At 32.5% G+C, this 21,937-nt stretch overlaps 1 protein-coding gene across 1 annotated transcript; it reads right to left on the bottom strand.

Annotated features, from left to right (window-relative positions):
* Positions 1-9,456: 9,456 nt before the first annotated feature.
* Positions 9,457-19,133, bottom strand: LOC123202407 (probable LRR receptor-like serine/threonine-protein kinase At1g53430). Its single transcript, XM_044618335.1, has 24 exons — positions 18,469-19,133; positions 16,646-16,811; positions 16,242-16,313; positions 16,057-16,128; positions 15,802-15,873; positions 15,649-15,720; positions 15,473-15,544; positions 15,319-15,390; positions 15,150-15,221; positions 14,951-15,022; positions 14,778-14,849; positions 12,885-12,959; positions 12,717-12,782; positions 12,553-12,612; positions 12,380-12,418; positions 12,207-12,256; positions 11,751-12,118; positions 11,434-11,629; positions 11,210-11,350; positions 10,957-11,075; positions 10,658-10,868; positions 10,334-10,571; positions 10,108-10,258; positions 9,457-10,009 (listed from the first exon to the last, which is right to left on the bottom strand). The coding sequence occupies exons 1-24, from the start codon at positions 18,581-18,583 to the stop codon at positions 9,623-9,625; spliced, it is 3,030 nt and encodes a 1,009-aa protein (XP_044474270.1). The 5' UTR covers positions 18,584-19,133; the 3' UTR covers positions 9,457-9,622.
* Positions 19,134-21,937: the final 2,804 nt, after the last annotated feature.

Raw genomic sequence — 21,937 nt, 5'->3', positions numbered from 1 at the left:
GATGTAATATTTATACTGACCATAAGAGCCTCAGATATTTCTTCACTCAGAAAGAGTTAAATATGAGGCAGAGGCGATGGCTAGAGTTAGTAAAAGACTATGACTGTGATATTAAATACCATCCAGGCAAGGCTAATATAGTTACAGATGCCCTCAGTAGAAACGTGATGATATCACAATTGACGATCCAGAGAGAAATTCAAAGAGAGATAGACCGAGAGCAGATTGAGCTTGTGATTGAGACCCTCACTAGGTTAGAAATTCAACCCACTCTCATAGATGAGATTCGAGAAGCTCAGACAAAAGATAAGTGGTGTCAACAGAAAATTTAGAAAGTGCAAGAGGGTCTCGAGATAGAGTTTCAGGTATCCAATGGCGTTCTCAAATTTAGAGATTGAGTATATATCCCCCAGATAATAGAATTGAGACAGAGAATTCTTATAAAGGCTCATAGTTCTCTTTATTAGGATTTAAAAAGATATTTTTGGTGGTCAGGCATGAAAAAGGATATAGGCAAGTTTGGTACCAGATGTCTCACCTGTCAACAAATTAAGGTCGAACACCAGAGACCTTTAGGGTTGCTTCAACCTCTGTCCATTCCAGAATAGAAATTGGATCATATCTCTATGGACTTCATTAGTAGACTCTCTAGAGTTCAGAATGGATGCAATGCTATCTGGGTGATTGTGGATAGATTGACTAAGTCAGCTCATTTTCTACCCATCAAAGATACTACTACCACAGATCAACTAGGAAAATTATATGTTAGGGAGATTATTAGATTACATGGTGTACCTAGAACTATAGTATTTGATCGTGATACAAGATTTGTATCAACTTTCTGGAAGAGTCTCCAAAGATCCTTGGATACTAATTTGACATTTAGTACAACCTATCATCCTCAGACGGATGGTCAGACGGAAAGGGTTAATCAGATTTTGGAGGACATGTTGAAAGCTTGTTGCTTGGATCATAAAGCTTCATGGGTAGAAATGTTGCCCTTAGTGGAGTTTGCTTATAATAATAGCTACCAAATGACTATTCAGATGACACCTTATGAGGTATTATATGGTAGGAGGTGTCGTTCTCCTCTTCACTAGGATGAGATAGGAGAGAAAGATGTGTTATCCAGATCTCTTGGGCCTGAGTTGAACTAGAAAATGATTGATGATGTCTAATTAATCAGGCAGAGAATAAAACAGGCCCAAGATCGACAGAAAAGCTATGTAGATCGTTGACGTCGAGACTTGGAATTCAATGTAGGTGAATTTGTATTTGTAAAGGTTGCTCCATTCAAGCATTTGATGGGATTCAGAAAGAAGGGAAAGCTAGCTCCCAGATTTATTAGTCCATATGAGATAATTGAAAGAGTTGATAAAGTGGCTTACAAATTGGCCTTACCAACGAGTATGGACCGGATTCATGATGTATTTCATGTCTCATCGTTAAGAAAATGTCTTGGTGATCATTCCCAGGTTGTGAATACAGAAGATATTAAGTTATCAGAAGACCTTAGTTATAAAGAAAAACCGATTCAGATAATTGACAGTAGAATTAAACAACTAAGGAATCGACAGATTCCTCTAGTAAAGGTCCTATGGAGAAACCAAAAGGTAGAGGAGGCCACCTGGGAAATGGAGCAAACCATGAAGGAGAAGTATCTAGAGTTGTTTTTGTGAATTTCGAAGACGAAATTCTTGTGAGAGGGGAAGAGTTGTAATACCCTCAAGTATGTTCCAGGCGTAATTATGTCTTTTGACCCTGTTTGGAGATATTTCTAATTGTATGTGTGTGTTTGTAGTATACATAGATATATATAAAAAAAGAAAACAAAAATGTTTGGAGAGCAAAGTCAATAAAGGAAGAAAAAGTTATGTAAATATATATGGTTGGAGAGAAAAGTCAATACAGAACCTTTACCTTCTGCTTTTTTCCATCATTTTCCCGTCTCTTCCAGAGGAGGCAGTTTCTTCCTTTCTTTGCTGTGTTTTTGAAGGAAAGTAAGTAATTTAGAAGGGTTTTGGAAGATAGATAAGGAAGGAAAAGAAGAGTAAGCACTTTGGGAGCCTTGGTAACCAAAAGATCTCTTTCTTTTTCCCTTTTCCTATGTTTATATATATATATTGGATATATGTTATATGAATATATTAGTATGTTTTGGTGTTGATTTAAGGTGATTTTGGTAATAAAAGAAGTAAAACAAAGAGAAGGAAGCCAACTTGTAAAGATTTGGCTTGAAACAAAGTAAGGGGAATCATCCTTGATATGTTACATGTTTTAAGCTTTTGGTTCTTGGATCTATGTTATAAATGATGATTTTGAAGTTGAGGAATATTGTCTTTCCATTTGAGATGTCTATGTGTGTTATTTTGTTCATGACAGAAAGTTGCGTGATATTTACAGTTTTTACCACTGAGTTCGTCCCATGTTTTAGATGCCTTATCTGATGAATTATAAGTGCTATTATATCTTGTTGGAAAGCTCTTTGAATCCTCTTTCCAATTATATATAGCTTGTATTAATTAGAGATTATTTGGATTGTTAAAGATTGCATGAACCATAAGGACTGTTTTACCAAATAAACAGAGGAGACAGTTTTTGCCGCTGAATTTAGCTCACGTTTTGACTGCCTTATCTATTGAATTATGAGTGCTATTATAGCTTGTTGGAAATATCTTTGAATCATCTTTTCAACGATATATAGCTTGTATGAATTAGAAACCATTTGGGTTAAATTGTATGAAAAAGAAGGCTGCCCTGTTAAATGACTGTTCTATGAACAGTATTTCGTAGTTCTGGGCAAGAAAGAAAGAAAGAAAAGGAGGAGAAAAAAGAAAAGAGAGGAAAGGAAAGGAAAGAAAGGAAAGAAAGGAAAGGAAAGGAAAGAAAAGAAGAAAAGAAAAAGAAAGAAAAGTAAGAAAAGGAATTCGGGGCTCAAGATTTAAGGGTCGTCTCAAGAGTAATGTCTGGTGAGTTATGAATAAATTTAGATGAAAGCAAAATTAGTAAACTATAAGACCCGTATGCATGCTATAAACTATGAGGGGACACTTTACACTACACCGCCCGTAGTAGGGCACGTCTGTAGTAGGACACGTCCATAGTAGGACATAGACCCACAGTAGGGTCCGCTCACATTAGAGCATGCTCATAGTAGAGCACAATTCATATCACAATTGGTGTAGTGAGAGAAGGAAAAGAGCTCGATCTTAGAAAAGTGCAAAATCTCTATAGTTAGCTTCTAGAAAGTATCAAATAGACACCAAATGGGACAAAGTATGACCCAATTAGTAAAGAATGAACTAGATTACGCCATCAATCTCTTATAGAGGTTAGGATGTAAGGTTGAGTTTTGAAAGTGAGTTAGAACAGGAAAAGAGATAGTTTACTTGATTCCTTCCCCTTACTGAGTATTCTTATCACTCACTTCCTTTTCTTTCCTGATTGCAGATACAGGTGATCGAGGTAGCTGCAAGGCAGGGTCAAGTCAGCATAGGTAGATTTGGCTGGAGCAAGTTATCTTTGGTTTATATTACATGCATACAGTGGCATGTTTTTGTCGACTTTTGACTTTTTGAGATTATGGTATAGTTGCATATGATTACTCTCTATTTTCAGATGCTTTCAAATGAGTTTTCATATGAGTATATACATCTTTTGTTCGCTTCTAGATTTTCAGTTTTCTTGGAATACTTCCTAAACACTTTTAATGATGCATTTATTTTAAAGTATTTTAAAAAGAAAAAAATAAACGCTATAAATATTAATTCATAACATTTCTCCTCTGGTGGGTCGTATTTCTAGGGAGAAATGTTACATATCACCTTTGGGCAGATAAAACTTTCTAGACCATTGTTCCTCTTCTGTTTAAATAGGAAAACATATGTCAATTGAATAAGCCCAATCACCTTTGGGTGTATTGAGTTCTTCATGACCAATGCATTTCCAAAATTAACCTTATACTTTAAAAACCAAAAAATGTATCATTACCAAAGGAAAAATTTTGTAAGTCTCAATAATGTATCACTTTAGTAATTACTATCATGAAAACTCACAAAATATTCCAATGATACTAAATATTATTGCCCTAAATAAGATTTTATGAGACATGGTACTTTATTGTCTTTGACAATCTTTCTTAAATTATTGCATCTATCCCATTGAACAATAATTTTTACTTTAAGGGAGTATTTTATGCCACATTAGTTAACTTAAAATTCAATTCATCTCAAATGGAGACTTATAAGGTGTCTAATATGTCTTTACATGCCACCACAAGCCATTTATGTGCTGATATTTGTCTTTAATGCTAGTCAAGGGTTGTTGTTTGCCTTTCATATGTTGTAATGTACACCCTTAAACCTTTAGATCACTTATAGTCACATGTTCTTATTAGGTTTCATGCACTGCCTTAGGGTTTTACACACACTTATGTGTTTAACTAACTTTCATATACTCACATACACCCCATAAAACCTTTCATGTGTTTTACGTATCCCAAAAAAAACTTTAAAACTTTATTACATGCTATCAAAGGACTTTGACACACAAACATGTCCAAATGATTCTTTATGCATGTTAGGAACAAATTACTCACAATTACATGAGACCACCCAATATAATTTGTCATTTATATGCATTAACATGCTTTCAGAAGATCCTATATATTACTTACACAAACTACAAGCTTGTATGTACCTTGAGAGACTACCAATGTGCTGAACAAGTCATTTCACGCGCTGCATACACCAAAGGAAAGCCTCCACAAGCGGTAAACACATCAATAATAATCACACGCGCTGACACATGCCCCAGACAATGGTCACGTGCCATCATAATCAACCACATGCTCTCACGCACCTTCAATTGAATCCCACGTGCCATCCTTTTCATTCACGCGCCTTCAGGGTCTTCAGCATGCCCTTCATGCGCATGTGAAACTCACGCTCTAGGGTTGGTTCGGGTAGGTTTAACTAAAGAAAATCGGGTACATGGGTCAAATAAACCCATGTTGATTATTAATCGGATCTCTATGACCCGGTTTGACTTTGACCGGGTTGAACAATATCTTTTTCATTTACGGGTAGGTTTATCGAGTATTTGCAACCCGTTATTGACCTGAGTCCTACTAAAAACCCTAATTTGAGATTCTAGTGACAATTCTGCCAGTTTCGGTAACTACCTTAATCTTGGACAACATGGAAGTTTCAGACCATGCCATCGTCGGCTCCCATAGCGTCTTTGCCTAGAAATTGCGTTGGAGAAATGCTGAAGAAGGTAGTCACACTCGATCAACGTCCATGACTTTTCTACCCAATCTTGTCGTCGATTGGCAGTGCTGATCAAAGGAGAGAAGGCATGACCACATAGCTCACGCCGGTGGAGGTTCAACAGCCTTCAATTTTGCCAATAATCGGTCAAGTCGAGTTTTGACAAAAAAATTAATTTGAATTTGAAATTAAATTTGTTGGACTGAAAATTAACCTTAATTATCAAAATTAGGAATTTTCCGAAGCTTAATTTCAAGGTTAAAAGAATTAATTTTAAACCTTAAAATTAAAATTATCCAAAACTTAAAAAAAAACTCCAATTTTGAAATTTTAATTTAATTTCAAAAATTTAACCGTAATAGGATTTCAATTAAACCTTGATTTCAATTAAAAAAAAAACTTAATTGAATTAAACCTTAATTTGATTTAAAAAAAACTCTGATTTAGAAATTAAATCAAAACTGTAATTTTAATATAAATCCTTTTATACTGAAACTGAATCAATCCCTAATTAAAAAAAAAAATTGAAACCCTAATTTTGAATCAAAAACCCTAATTTAGGATCAAAATTATTAAAAGCAATAATTAAAAAAAATTTAATACTTTAGATTTATGGTTTTCAAAATATAATTTAATCAGAATCAGGAATGCATGGTGAGATGAAGAGATAAGAACAAAAGGAGTGATATATTTCTTATGGCTGTGGTAGGGTTATGAATAAACCACAAATTGGAATCAACAAAAAGGAGATTCCCAATTACGGAATTGACATACCCATTTTCCCATATTTTCGTCTAAATTCATTCGTATTTCTGATAAGAAATTGACAGTCATATGGGTTCCCCTATCTGAAAATTTGCATCAGTAACGTGCTAGCATCCGAAATTTCAGAGTTTAACTCCTAAATTCAGATTTTATAACCTAATTACGTATCTGCTTTGATACCACATATTAGATTTATTTTATAAAATAGAATAAAATAAATTATTCAATTATAATTTCAAGATCTACGTATAAATTATAAAATACTGAATTAAATTTTAGAGTTTTAGAAATTCCTGGATCTCCATGTAATTTGAAACTGAAAAACCTATTGAAATCACATGAAATTAGCTGCTGAGATCACCTCTCAATGTGACTTGGTCTTCTACTCCAGAAGCCTCAATCATAGCTTTGAATAAGTAAGTTATACTTCATTTATTTTACATTAGGTTTTGGAATAGAGACCTAGTCAATTTATAGTAGGTTAATTGACCTCACATCAAGGTCCAATAAACCTTAAAACCCACACTTGTATTGTCCACCCAGAGCATAACCTTTAAATATATTAGACTTATCTTTATTAATCACTTAAACTCATCTATAAACTATCATTAGACTACTTAATTATCCAATTTTATTAAATCAAAATCATAATTAATGTTAGCCCACTTCAGAAAATTTCTAACACTGCCCTCTCTTTTTTACCTTCAAAATTTCTGTCAAACGGTTTTAGTTCAGAGATTTCATTTCATTTGTTCATTGGTGCCATATATAACTTACAGCACTTCTTTCACCTCATCAAGTACTTACTGCAAAATCATAAAAAACAAATTAGTCTCTTTCTTCAGCTTCAACAATCAATGTCTCTCTTTTTCTCTCTGTTCAATTAGTCTCTTTCTTCACTACCATTTACCTTTTTTCTTCAATTCCTGCTTGCTTCAGCCACTGCTACTTTCTTTCTTTATTTTTAATTCATTTCCTAGATCTGATTTCACTGCTACCTTTTCTATTTCTACTCAAGTTTCTCTTTCTTTTAAATAAACCTGTGCTTTCCTTACATGATTTCCTGAGTTTCCCTATATTAAATCCTAGCATGACTCGCCAACTGTTAGTTTTAACTATCAATTAAAACGAAAAGGAAAACTTACGTGGTCAAATTAAAGCCTTTGCAGGAGGAAGCAAATTAGGGCGTACAGCAAAAGAGATTTGGGGGAACAGTATTGCTCAGGAAAAGAACTTTGGGAAATATAAAGTAATGAAATTAGAAAATGGAAAATGCATATGTCAGGTAGGTCGGGTCGCGGCCCAACTCATTTTATTTAATTATTTAGGTTCGTTCTGGTTCCCAACATGTAAGAACTTGTCCCGGACTCGAAATCTAACAGTTCCACAATATTACTATCTAGAATCTACTCTAATTTTTTCGGTTTTGAATAGAAACCAAAACCGAAAGTCAAATGCTTACGTTGTAGTTTTGATTTGGTTATTTTGCTCACCCCTACTTGATCAGATTAAACAAACACTTGCTCAAAAGTCCAACTCGTTACTCAAAAGGCAAATCGTTCAAAAAATTTCGTTTACTTCAAGCCATAAACACTCATTCATCAATCTTGCATGCTCATTAGTGATGATCATTCAAGCAAAAATCAAAGTCATTCAAGCAGCCATTAGTCTCTAGGATATATTTAAGAAGAAATCAATGAAAAAGCAAATGCCCACTCGAGGAACAAGGACACCACTTCCAAGCCTCAATGGTAAAGAAAATTTAACCATTGGGCAATTTTACCTTATCATAAATCTTTTCTCATAACAATTCATGGAAGAAATTGACGTAAAAAACTTGAGAAAAAAACTCTAAACTACTCTAAATTGATTGAGCTATCTTTCTTCCCGTCACCCTTTAAATTTATTACATAAAATTTATTATTTAATTATCTTACATAACCTATTCAACCTTTCTTTAGGAGTTTACCTACCTTTCATTGAGAGCCAATAGACCCATCAATTTTAATTATAAATTCTTATTACTTGTAATATATAGAAAATAAATAAATTTGAAACCATAAATGATAAAATTTATTTATGACGATACGAAGGACATGCCAGTGATAGATAATAAAAAGATCAATAAGGCTTCTTCTATTACAAATTTTGATTAGTAAACTTTTCTGACAAACTTTTCATGAAGACACTGCCAAAAAAAAAAGCAATAAACCTCATAGTATTAGCTACATATATGCAATTTGTTAGGATTAAAACACTCTTGCTCAATCTAATGACAATCTTTATTATAAAAAGGATATTAAGTTTCAAAGAGAAAGGGGGAAGAAATATTTTTAAGGATTTATAATTTAAACAACCAATCTTGATTAATTCAAAGAGGTCTCTGATGCTTCGAATGACCGTAAAATGAGATATCTCAAACTCATTAAATTGTTTAGAATGGAATGGTTCAACTTTAGCTTTTGACATCTTTTTCGGCATCCTCTTCAATTTCCTTTTTCTCCTGTGCCAACGGAAAAAGGTAATGCAATGAAGAGATGGAGATCTCCTTATTGCACCATTGTGAGATGAAAAGACATCTTTTTATCGCACCATTGTGAGATGAAGAGACATCTCTTCATCTCACCATGGACAAAGAGATAGAGATCCCTTCATTGTACCACTATGAGATGAAGAGACATTTTTTCTTCACACCGTGGATAAAGAGATGAAGATCTCTTTATCATACCAGTGTTTACCATTGGCTCAGGCGAAAGAAAACACTAAAAAGTGAAGTTCAAGAATGGAGTGAAACTGCTATTTTTAAAAGTTCTAAGAGGTACTTGCAACTTAAAAAATATGGAACCCCCTAGGTTTGGGGGAAAAATGTTTTGAAAACTTTAGACGAAGTGAAATTATTAGTTTTTAATACCTACAGGAGAAAATTTAATAAATTTTATATCTTTTTAATATTAATAGTAAAATGATGGTTTTATTGTTATTTCTAACAGAAAAATTTAGCAGTAGTTAAGTCGTAGATAAGAGTTTGAGTTTTTCAATTATCATAGATGTGATTTTGAGATTGAACTAAAACTTAGGTGAAAAATACTCCTTTGCCCAAAAAAAAAATTTACAAAAAAAGGGGAAAGAAAAGAAACTTTTGAATGTGTTGTGTGTGTATATATTCACCTTGAGGACAAGATAGTTTTGAAAGGGAGAAAAATATTATAATTATGACACTTACTATAAAAACAACATCAAGTTTCAAAAAGGAAGGGGTAAAACATATTTTAGGTTTTGTAATTTGAACAACCAACCTTAACTGATTCATGGAGGTTTTCAACGCCTCGAATGGTCGAAGAATGAGAGATACCAAACTCCTCAAACTATCTAGAATGAGAGACCCCAAACTCCTCAAATTATTCAATTTATCCTTACAATCTTTTAATTAATAAAATAGTTTTATTTTATTGTGTATTTTATGTTTTTATCTTTTGTTTTTGTTAAATAAGAGTTGGTTCCTAACACAATCCAACTCACATTTCTTTACAATTCTAAATAAAAATTTTCAAAGCATCATTTCTCAAATTTCCACTGACCATTAAAGATTACTGAAGAAGCCTTCTTGATGAAGAATCCTCCTCTATAGACACGTCTCTGGTTTGGAGAGAAGTCGAGGAACCGGACCATGGTCCTTCGTGACTACCATGAGAGAAGGTTGTGAAGTGGTTTTGGCTGTCCTGTGATATTATCTCTAATGCTTTGAACCTTGCGTCATTGTTGTCGGTGTTGCGCTTAATGATAGGTGCCTCGACTGCACTTTTGCCTTCAAGCATGCTAACAACAGAAGACATGGATAGCCTGAGAGTAGGAGATGGATTGGTGCATAAAAGAGCAATGTTAAGCATGGTCATTGCCTCTTTTTTGGAGAATTTTGTACCAAGAGATGGATCCACAAGTTCAAGAAGGTTTCCTTGCTCTTGCAGGACCAATGCCTGCAATAAGAAAAGAATAGAAAAAATGTCAAAGCAAGAACTGCAAATGTAACTTCATTAAATTGTATGGAGTGATGAATGTTGTTAATGTCAATTACCCAATCGAGAAGGTAAACAAACTCCTCCTTTGGCCTGTAATTAGTGTTGCTCTTGCCGCTGACAATCTCCAAAGCAACAACTCCGAAGCTGTAAACATCTGCTTTATCGGTCAAATAGCCCCTCATTGCATATTCAGGTGCCATGTATCCTCTGGACAAGAAACAAATATTGAAGCCAGATGAAAAAAATTTAATGATACTCCATTCAAAAGGAAAAAAGACCTACATTGTTCCAGCTATACGGGTACTAATATGGGTGTTCTCTTCTTCGTCAAGCTTAGCTAGACCAAAGTCTGATATCTTCGCATTTAGATTCATATCAAGCAACACATTTGTAGCCTTTATGTCTCTGTGAACAATTTTCAACCTTGATTCCTCATGCAGATATGCTAATCCCCTAGCAATACCTATGCATATCTTCATTCTTGTTTCCCAATTCAGGTTGAGCAGTTGTTCTGGTTTACCTAGAAAAGGAGAAAATATAAAAGAGTTCAACCACAATTGATAGAAGTTAATTAAGAAGTATATGTAATGTTAATGATCTGATTACCAAAAAGTGCGCGAGCAAGACTATTGTTTTCCATGTACTCATATATTAGCAACAACTCTTTTCCTTCGATACAACAGCCGTAAAGCTTCACAAGATTTGGGTGATGCAGAGCAGATATCATGCCTATCTCGGTCACAAATTCACGATTTCCTTGCTTTGATTTGGAGGATAGCTGCTTCACAGCAATCACAGCACCATCGGCCAATGTACCCTGGAAGTGTCAGAGCCATGTAAACATGGTAATTCATTGGCAATTGCCACTGTCAATGAAAACTGCAAGTTATGACAACCATTTTTACCTTGAAAACAGGCCCAAATCCTCCTTCACCAATCTTATTAGCAGGATCAAAATTATTGGTAGCAGATTTAATTTGCCTTAGAGTGAAAATACCAGTTTGAAGATCAAGACCACGGAGTTCTGCAACAAGAAAGGAAATTAAAACTTTAGCCAACAATCAGTGAAAAAGAGAAGCTTTTGTGGGCATATTAATGTCAGAATGAAGCAAAGATATTTTAACTACTGCAAACATAGTTTTGAATTATAAACATTACCTGTATCTTCAGGGTCTTTGGCCCACAAGTAACCCAGCCTCCATAGAATGACCAACACCACCAGTATTAGAACCACACAGGAAGCAAGTACAATGCCAACAATGGCTCCAACTGATAAACCCCCAGTATCAACTTTGAAGTCTACAAGAAGAAATTATAAAGAAGTTAAGGGACAAGTTGGCAGGAAAAAATAGGGAAAATCCTTATATAGGAGAAACAATTACTTGGTTTCACTGTAATTCCGGAAATAAGTGGCCCATAAACACCTCTCTCAGGAAGGGCATTAGTTCCTTTCCCTGTCCAGTATAAGTGGATCTCCAAAGTGCTACCACTTACAGTGACATTAAATTCTTTCGTGATGCCTCCACCGGCAGCTCCAGGTTCCTCCATAATGTTGAAGTCACTTAAAACCACCTCCCCCTGTGCCAAATTGAGATCATTAGAACTTTGCAAGCTTAACCAAAAAATAAACATTCTTCTTCTAAAATGTTGAAGAAATCTTTAAAAAGTATGAAACGTTAAGTATTCGCTTTTCCTTTACCTGGATAGAAACATCAAATATTCTCTTTCCAAGACTGCTGAATGTCTGATCATTCGCAATCATAATTTCAGCAAAGTGGAGTTTCACATTGTAACTGCCTTGTCGCATGCACAGGCCGAAATACCTGAGTGATTGTGGTGATAGGCGAGCAGTTTTGTAGATGTCTTCACCACTCACATTCAGACCACTCAGGTTCGATTCCAAGTAACCACGATTTTCATCGCCTGTAAAAATACCAGTGCTGCTGTAAGCCCACCGTTTTTCCACTGAAGCAAAGACTGACTGACCTTCTTTGTTAAAGTCCTCTTCATAGGTATAGCCCCCATAATTCACTGAACCTCCTCCACAATTAATAAACAAGGAATAGTCTGCAGGAACAAATTCTTCTGCTGTGAGTATAAATCAGGTGGGTATTGCAATTGGGTGAAAAAATAAAACTGACAAGTATATACTTACGTGTGGCTTTTACGGGGCAGGGAAGGTCCTTCACGAAGCACCAAGAATCTCTGATTTGAAAATTTATTGAGTTAATCATTGATGTTTTAGTTTTTATATATACACAAGAAAGAAAGTTACAACCTTACTGATAACATAAAAAAGCAAAAGCAAAAGAAAAAGAAAAAACTTACGAGTTGTCCACGGAGGACGGAAGACTGGAGATTACATTACTGTGAAGTGATAGAGGAAAGATTTAGATATAACAGAAGATATAATACAGAATTAATAGTAATAACTAAAAATAAGAAGACTTGCACAGACATGGACAAATGATATGAGTAACTGATATAGAAAAGTCTCTTACACTTGGCTCTGCTGACAACCACCTGTAAATGGCTCTGAAAAATTGTTATAAGATAAATCCCTGCAATGCCGCAAAATCGATAAAAAAAATTTCTCAAAATGAATGAGCCATCATGATTGACAACCTCAAGTCTTGTGTCAGCAAGATAAATATGGCAAACTTACCACTTCTTGTTATCATTTAGTATCGAACTGTCAACTGCTCCAGTTAATGAGTTGTTGCCGAGGAAACTATGAGAAAAAAAAGTATGCAAACCACTGGTAAATTAGCGAAAGTACTGCATGTTGAAGTGCTTATAGACAAGGAATCATTAAATATTCTAATTGACTTACATGAATTTTAGGGCTTTCGAACTATGAAGAAGTGTTTCAGGAATTTGACCAGTCAACCGGTTGGAGCTCAAGTCTCTACAATAATAAAAAAGTGGACCATGCAATTATTAATAAGTTTAAGTGTCTTCGAACAAATCTATCAACTGAGAGCATTTTCTTAAATATTGTTTCCTATCCAAATAAATAGGTGCAACTTTTTTTTATAGGAGTATACATAATTTGGTTTAACCCACAAAATCGAATCAAACCATTTAAAAATTATGATTTAGTTTAGTTTGGTTTGTAAGATGGTTTGGTTTGGGTTAGAATTTTCAAACTATTTTTTCAGTTTGGTTGTGGTTTGAGTAATTTTTAAACCGAATCAAACCATAAACTGTACACACACATATATATATACATATATATGTATATATAAAACTATGTTTGACAAAATTTTTCAATAAGCAATTAGGTGTACAACTTGTTTTTTCATATTTATTTTGTTATTTTCTGTAAATGTATAGCGTATATATATTTTATATTTATTTTACATGTTTATATTATGTTTCAAAAAACTACAATTCACTTAATTTTATTAAATGATATATATATATATATATATGATTTTAAAAGTTTTAAATTATAATAATCGAATCATGTATCGTATAGTATACCAAAAATTCAATTCACAATATCATGTATCATATTGTATAATACATCTTTTAAAAATTAAAATAATAAATTACTAATAAAATATTATAATTGAGACATCATCGTTTTGAAAAATATCACAAATACTTTTAACATTTTAAAATATTTCATATACACCCCTAATGCATTTATTTTCTCTAAAATAGTGTATTAATTAATATAAGAAATATGTATTGTATTATAAGATACACACTATATCAAGTGATACGTTTACTGTATCGTATTAATTCGATATACCTCATAATACGTATCATTTTTTATCTTTATCTTATCATATAGTAGGATATGATATGTATTGTATATCATAGAACACCGATAACTATGGTTTAAACTATACTCCAAACCAGACAAAACTGTATTTTTTCAGTTTGGTTTGAAATATAAAATGGTTTGGTTTGGTTTGAAAATTTTTCAAACCGTTTTTCTCAGTTTGGTTTGAAAAATCTCTCAAACCGCACTAAATCGAACCGTGCACAACCCTAGTTTTTTATAGACCTGACAGTTCTTGTCATCAGATAGTATTCGTGTCATATTAATTCCGATTTTGGATCGAAGACTCTAAACCTTAACCTGATTCGAAATAGAATTGTATCAAAAAATTTTAATCTTAATCTGAACAGAAATATTTTTGGATTGACCGAACCGTACCTTAATTAACCTAAACTATGTAATAAGTAAAGTCACGTTAATACATATGTAATGACATGATTTATTACGAAATAACACAATTTGTCAAATTTCAAGGAATAACAAGATTTGTTACAGAATAATACACAAAAAGACATTTTTTCAAAACAAAATTCATCTATTTCAAGTTACTACTAAGAGGGCGTTTGACTCACTATATTGAAAAATTATTCTGATAATCTATAGTTTATTACTAATATTACTTTATTTGATTTATGATGTGGTAAGTAATATGAAATATAATTTGATTACAAATTTCACCTTAAATATGAATATATTATCAAGATAATTTTGACTTTATTACTATTATATCCTGACTTATTAATTTTTTGGAGCTCAAGTCTCTACAATAATAAAAAGGTGGACCAAACAATTATAAATAAGGTAAAGTGTCTTTGAACAAATCTATCAACTGACAGAGCATTTTTTTATATACTGTTTCCTATCCAAATAAAAAGGTGCAGTTTTTCACATATATTGATTGATCTATCACCACAGAAAAGATTAGCAACTTACAGAAGTTTTAACTTTGGCATACTCCCAAGATATGGTGGGATTGTACCATTAAGCGAGCAATTTCTCAGTGCCCTAAGTCACAGAAATAGAGTTGACCCATTGGTAAGTTAATGCGATAAAAGATGGCCAAATTGAATGTTGTATTGCAGTAAATTAAGTCAATGTCAACTCACAATCTATCCATATTTGTCATTTTCTGCAAATCTGGGATAGGCGAACCTGATCCTTTCAGATCAGAAATCCTCCTGAAAATGAAAACAAGCATCAGAAATTATCAATAATTCTATTGTTAAAGTACTCTCTATTTATAACGACGAATAAGATTGCTAAACTGAATATTGTTGTCACCGTTACACGGGACCAAGTGCTTACAGTTCTTCTAAATTTGTCAACTGTGATATAGTGGAAGGAATAGGTCCCTCCAAGGAGCTTCCCTGCATATCACTGCAGTAGATTTAAATTGACTCAGAAAACTTTTAAGTTCTAAACAATAGAAATTCGGTTTCTTAAAGAAGAAAAATTAATGAAGTAAAAAACTTACAGTCGGGTCATATTAGTCCAATTTCCGATGAAATCAGGTATCCTTCCTGTCAGGTTGGTTCCATCTACCCGACTGCAAAAGTGCATCAAGCTTTTTCATCAGGAAATTCTAAACACTAAAATTTCATATGTTTATGTCACACTAAATTACTTACAAATCTTGTAAGTTTGTCAGGCTGCCAAGTGATTTTGGTATTGGTCCCGTAAAATTGTTTGAAGAAAGAAGACTGTAAAAGTACACAGTGGGTTAAAAATTGAACCGAAGCACCAACAGCAGTTGCCTGATTCTTCAGAAAAGGAATAAATTGGAAGATAAGGACAGAAGTCTTACAGTCTCCTTAAATTCTTCACATTTCCAAGGGTTTCAGGAATAGGTCCTTCAAATTCATTAGCCTCCAAGATCCTGAAAATTGAAACACAGTTGACATTGATGTTTTAAGCAACTCTTACTTCATTTAAGCATGGAGTCTGATGAATAACTTACAACTCCTCAAGTGAAGGAAAGTCACCAATTTCCTGTGGAAGTGAACCGCCAATACGATTTCCCAAAAGGGACCTGCAATGTACATAAAGTTATAAACCTACCAACAAGTTATCTAAATCATCAATAACTAAATAAATAATGGAATTGGAAAAAGCACTCAAAGTCACAGTGAGAAAATGTAAGGAATTTCAGAAACCAGATAAACAAATGCAGAAGGGAACTCATTTAAAGTGGTAAAAGTTTGGAGCAACTTACAGAATGGTAAGATTTTGGAGCTGAGCCAGTCTTGGAGGGATTGTTCCATTAATATAGTTGCGGCTAAGATCGCTGTTTTGACAAAACCAACTTCACTTAGCCCTCAATTTTAGAGAACCATTTGATAAAATGTGCCGATATTGCACAAAGATATCCTAATGCAGAAAAAAGGAACACCCACTTACATTTCTCTCAAAAAAATAAGATTAGCAAGTTCCTCAGGAAAAACTCCAGCTAAATTTTGACGCTTCATATAGCTATCACAACAAAAATAACAAGGAAACATGTAAGTAGAGAGTAGCAAGCAGAACAAGCCCAGAACTCGACAGTGAAAATCAAAAGCATTAGAATTCATAAGATAGGCCGCAACACTACTGATTAATAACAAATAAGTCAAAAAAACTCGATATCTGCTGTCAAAAAAATGGATGTTACAAATTACTAACTGGGCTGCTAAAATTCACTTTAAAATTATAATATCAGTCTCTGTTTTAAGTAAAATCAGAACTAACTCTAACGACAAGCTAAGTAAACACTATAACGTAAATTGTGCATATACAGACAATTGTTAAAGGGAAGAAGGTCATACAAAATAGTGACATGACAAACAGTATTGTTGTTCTGAGTACAATCACAGGTGATATTGCTTTTAGTTGAAGAATCGTAGTTAGTCCATGCACTGTCACTGCAGGAAGTTGAGGATACACTTTTATTTTTGAGCTGCAGTTTCGAGAGTATTGCTTTGAGAGCACTCACTGTCACAGAGAAAAAACTCATTCATGAGCACTAGAACAAAATTGAATCAAGACTAAATCTAATCAGAAATGCTAAAGCAATCAGTTTCATATTCCACCATGTCAAAGATAATGCAAATGGTCAAAAGGTGAGTACTCTTTCAACACATTAATTTCATAAGTGTTCACATGTCAATGAACAAGAATGAATGTGTGTGTATCAATCAAGCTTCATTAATTCCAGCTAGGGCTGGACTCGAACCGAGTCAGCTTGAGCTCGAGCTCGGCTCGGTTTGAGCCCAAAACGAGCCGGGTTCTGCTCGGCTCGATCGAGCTCGAGCCAAGCTTAAGCTGGCTTGGGTTGGCTCAGTAGATTTTTTTTCAAAATTTTTTATACAAAACGACTTGCAACTTGCAACTTGCAAGAAACATATCACAATCCCACTTGCAACTTGCAAGAAAGACAGAGAATAGGTTTTGTTTTTATTGTGGGAAGTGAAAATTCTTGGATGATTAATCCATATCAAAGAATCAAACTAATGTCTCCGATCTACACTGTTACCAAGGTTCTCACTGTGAACCCACACAGAATAAAATATTCAACAAGGGAAAGAAGGCAAGATAAGTTTGAATATTTCGTCTCTTTGACAGCTAAGTCTGCTATCCTTCATTATCATACTAATAAGGCCCACACAAATAATTAATGGATTTATTTATAGGTATGTTTATTTAAAAGACACATTATTACTAGTTATGGAGAGAAAATTTAAACAAAAGTATTCAAAATGGGTTCTTGCATTAATTATTTTCCTAGAAAAGCAAACTTTTCCAATCCCGACAATTTGTCATCAACCAAACCACCAAAAATTGGAAAAAAAAATAAAAAACAAATAGGAGAGAGATTTGACCATGAACAATAATATTCCTGGTAAATGAATTATTGAGTAAGAAAGAGAGTTTTTCCTACGTGGAATTTAAAAGAAAAGAAACTCAAAGCTTCCACTCTTTTTTTTTTTTTTTTAGTTTCATCTTTTAGTTTCTTGCCAACCAAACAGAACATTTTTGACACCAAACGTCAAAACACAGAACAGAAACAATTATAGAAGAAGATAACCGGAAACCAAAATCAATAAAAAAAGAGCATACTAAGAAACCAAAGTACAAGAAATTATTCTAATTGTTTTCTCAGACTGTGTTTTCCGGGAAAAGTAAAATTCTCTAATGGCTTATATTTTCTCGCCAACCAAACAAATCACAGGAAACTAAGAGAAACGATTTAACATCAAACAATCGATCATATTAGATTACTGAAAGAAAAAGAGATTATTTCTAGGTCTAATATAATTAAACAAATTCAAAGCTTCAACCTTTCGTTTTAATATCTGTCTTTAGATTCTCTCCAACCGAAGAGAAGAATTCTCACAGCAAATGTAAGAGACAGAACAAAAACATACCCAGAAACTAAAATCAGTTACTCCGAATGAAAATCAAGATCAAACTTCCAATTTTTACACAAAATGAAGATATGAGAATACAAAATTCTTCTATCTCCTAATTCTAGGCAACCAAACGAAAAAACACACTTTCACAAGCATCACCAAGCAAACAGAGACAAAATCAAAATCAAACTTCACGTTTTCCCAGATAATAAGAACTGAGTTTATTGCGGTGAACTTACCTTCTTCATCAGGCAAACGCTGAGCGTGAGATCCAAAGTTGACACAGCAGTTGAGAACCAAAAAACCCAAAACAAAAAGAGAAACAACCTTGGTCATTGAGAGACCAAGCCTCATTTTTCTTCTGCAACAAAACTTATCTCCTCTCCCCGCTTCGTTCCTCAACGCAAACAGCAAAATGACAAGCGAATGAGAGAGAGAAACGACACTTTTATCACAAAGAGAGTGAAGTGGTTAAAAGCAAGAAGAAAGAATTTGAAGACAACAGGAAACAAAGACTTGGGTTTTGCTCTTATCGTCAACTCCGAAGGCTTCTGTTATACATGTAACCAAATCTAATTCTAAACTTCAAACTTGATGAGTAATTATTAAATTAAACACAGAGAAAGACAAGAACAGAAAAGATTACTTTTCATAGACAAGATGAGATGGGCAGACGGCGGTTGATTGTATAATAACATTGATACGTTGCATGGAATTGAAGGGAAAAGTCAGCGTCAAGAAAATCGACGGTGCTTTTGAAAACAGTATGGGAACAATGAAAGGGAGTGAAGAGATGAGGATTGACGAAAAAACCTTAGCCGCCCAGATGACCATAAACAACTTGAGTTCACCACATCACATCAGCCGTAAGTGTTCTTGGAAAACTAATTAAATCATGGGTAAGGTAAATCTTGAAGGCCACTCTTACAAGGGTTGTAAATAAATTTTAAACTCCTTCAATTGATAAAAATACCTTCCCTTATCCTAGACAGAAATGGCAATATCCCACCATGATAAGATGTCCCTACACTGTGAGAGAGAGAGAGAGAGGATTATTTAATATGGGTGGGTACAAAACCGATCGAGTTTAAGTATTTTTTTTATTTGAGTTTTATTTAAATAAAAAATAATTTAATTTTAATTTAATTAGAATAAAAAATAATTCAACTCAAGTTTATTAAACTAAAATTAAAAGTGATGTTAGTTCAGTTCTAAATAAAAAATGATTTGATTTAATTTGGTGTGAATTTATAATACTAATTAATAGTTTGAATTTATGACACATTGATAAGACTATATTGTTTCACCGATATAATAGCCAAAATCATCGATTGGAGCCATAAATTTAAATAAATCAAGCTATAAATTCAAACTATTAATTTGAATTAAAACGAACAACAAATTAATAGTTATAAATAATTATTATGTTTCATTAGATTTAATAAAAATATTCAAACTTTTATTTGCTTGGGAATAATCAAATATTTTTTAGTAATCTATTTTTTATTATCAATATTATTTTATTTGGTTTACCGATAATAAAAAATTCTGATAATATTTTATTAGTAATGATAATATAATAAACAATATAGAAGATAATTTGATTACCATGTCTACTTGATATATTAAAAAATTATTAAGGTAATCTTAATTTTATTATAAATCTGTTCTTAATTATTATAACTAAAAATATTTTAAAATAATTATAATAATGGCATTTAAATAAAATAATAATTTAGTATTCTTTTATTATATCCAATTAAACACAATAATTATTTATATTTATCAATTTTTATCATACATAAATATAGTTTATGTCTAATAAATCTTTAAGGTAATTTATGGTCATTTTTATTTTTTATAAAAAAAATTTTTAAAATATTTTTTATATTAATTAAATATAAAAATATTATTATTTTAAAAATTATAAATCAAATCAAATCAAATCAAACTAAACCGATTTTCTAACTAACCCAACTCAATCCAAATTCAACACTATCCTTGAATGAGGATTGAAATTTTTTATAATACAAAAATTAAAAAAATTTATATATTAAAGTATCGATCTAATTTCATAAAACTTATTTTATCTTTCAATTGTAATTATTATAAATGCAATTATTTTTACATTTGGATATCATCAAGGCTTGAAGATCTCGTTAACCTTGGAGATTTTATTAACCTTAGCTTGAAAATCTCACAAACTTTAATTTGAAGATACGGATAGTTAGATATTATACTATTTTTATTATATAAATATTTAATATCTAAAAAAATGATAAAATTGTATATTTATACCTGAAAAATGACAAAATTTCCAATTTCCCTATATTTTTATAGCCTTATGTAATTAATTATTATTAAAAAATTATTGTTTTGAAGTGGACCACACTCCTTCAATTTTTTAATCTTAATATATCCACGTGATCATTATAATCACAATTATGACATATCATATTAATATTATAATATAAGCCATAAGACTTTGACCAATTGGAAAAAGTCTCAACAACTAAAGCAAGAAACAATTAGCTGGCACTCACTTTACCTGATGGAAAGGAAAGTTCTCGGCAAAAAATTCACGGCGGCTTGACCATACATAAATAAATCAATTTGATTGGATTAAAAAATATTTATGTAATTTTTTATTTATTAATATTAATTTGTATTAGTGAATGAAATCTAGCATGTGATTCGGCCGTGTTCCGTGCGATATCATTCAATTAAGCTATGCATCAACCAATGCACAATTCTATCGCACAAATATGTGTGATTTTGTCGCACAGATTCGTTCTAAAAATTCAACCTTTTTAATTAAATTTTTGTTGGTTTTTGCAACGAGAAACCACGAAAAAGGGAGAGAGCTTATTAGTGGTGGAGTTGATAATACCTTGAAGCGAATCGTCTAGAATAATGATCATTAAAAATAGAGAATGAATTTTTAGAAATGTAAATGTTATGTTTTGAATTTTGAGAGATAATTGTTATCTCTAAAATATGAAAACCCTAGAAATCCTAATTGATGGGGAGTGAAAAAATAACTTTTTAAAATTAAGTTAGAGAGAAATTATTAGTTTTTAAAACCAAGATAGAAAATAAGGATAAATTAGTTTTTCTTTAAATAAAATTTAAAAACAATGATTTTACTCCTAATATTAACAGTCAAAATTAACAGATAGATGGGTGTTTAGATTTTTTTAAGTTAATGAGTAGAAACTTGAAAATTTTGGGTGGGAATAAGTCCTTTGGCTTTAATATTAATTTCTCTTAGTGGATGAAATCTAGCACGCGGGTATCTCATAGGAGCCGCCAGAAAAATCAAACCAAAATGTGTAGAATCGAATAAAAAACCAATTAATAGGTTATCAATTTGATTTCGGTTTGCTTTTTTTTCCCTTTTTAAATTATAAAATATATGAAGTTTCATTAACCGAGTATATATCATTCATGAAGAAGAAATGTTTGATCGTGAAAAAGGAATATTGTTCCATAAGTCATTCAATATTGAACAACCCCTAGTCTTAAAGTTGTTCACAATTTTATCAAATATAAGATAATAATGAACAATAAAAGATGAAATGCTTCTTAATCTTTATAGTAATTCTAGATGAGTAGGATATTGAAGTAAACAGATTAGTTTGAATATTTCATCTCTTTGATAGCTAAGTTTGCTATCTTTCATTATCATACTAATAATGCCCACACAAA

The sequence above is a fragment of the Mangifera indica genome, chromosome 18 (assembly GCF_011075055.1).
Source record: "Mangifera indica cultivar Alphonso chromosome 18, CATAS_Mindica_2.1, whole genome shotgun sequence".
NCBI classification, from domain to species: Eukaryota; Viridiplantae; Streptophyta; class Magnoliopsida; order Sapindales; family Anacardiaceae; genus Mangifera; species Mangifera indica.
The sequence above is the reverse complement of the archived record's forward strand: the minus strand, read 5'-3'. Positions and strand labels throughout refer to the sequence as shown.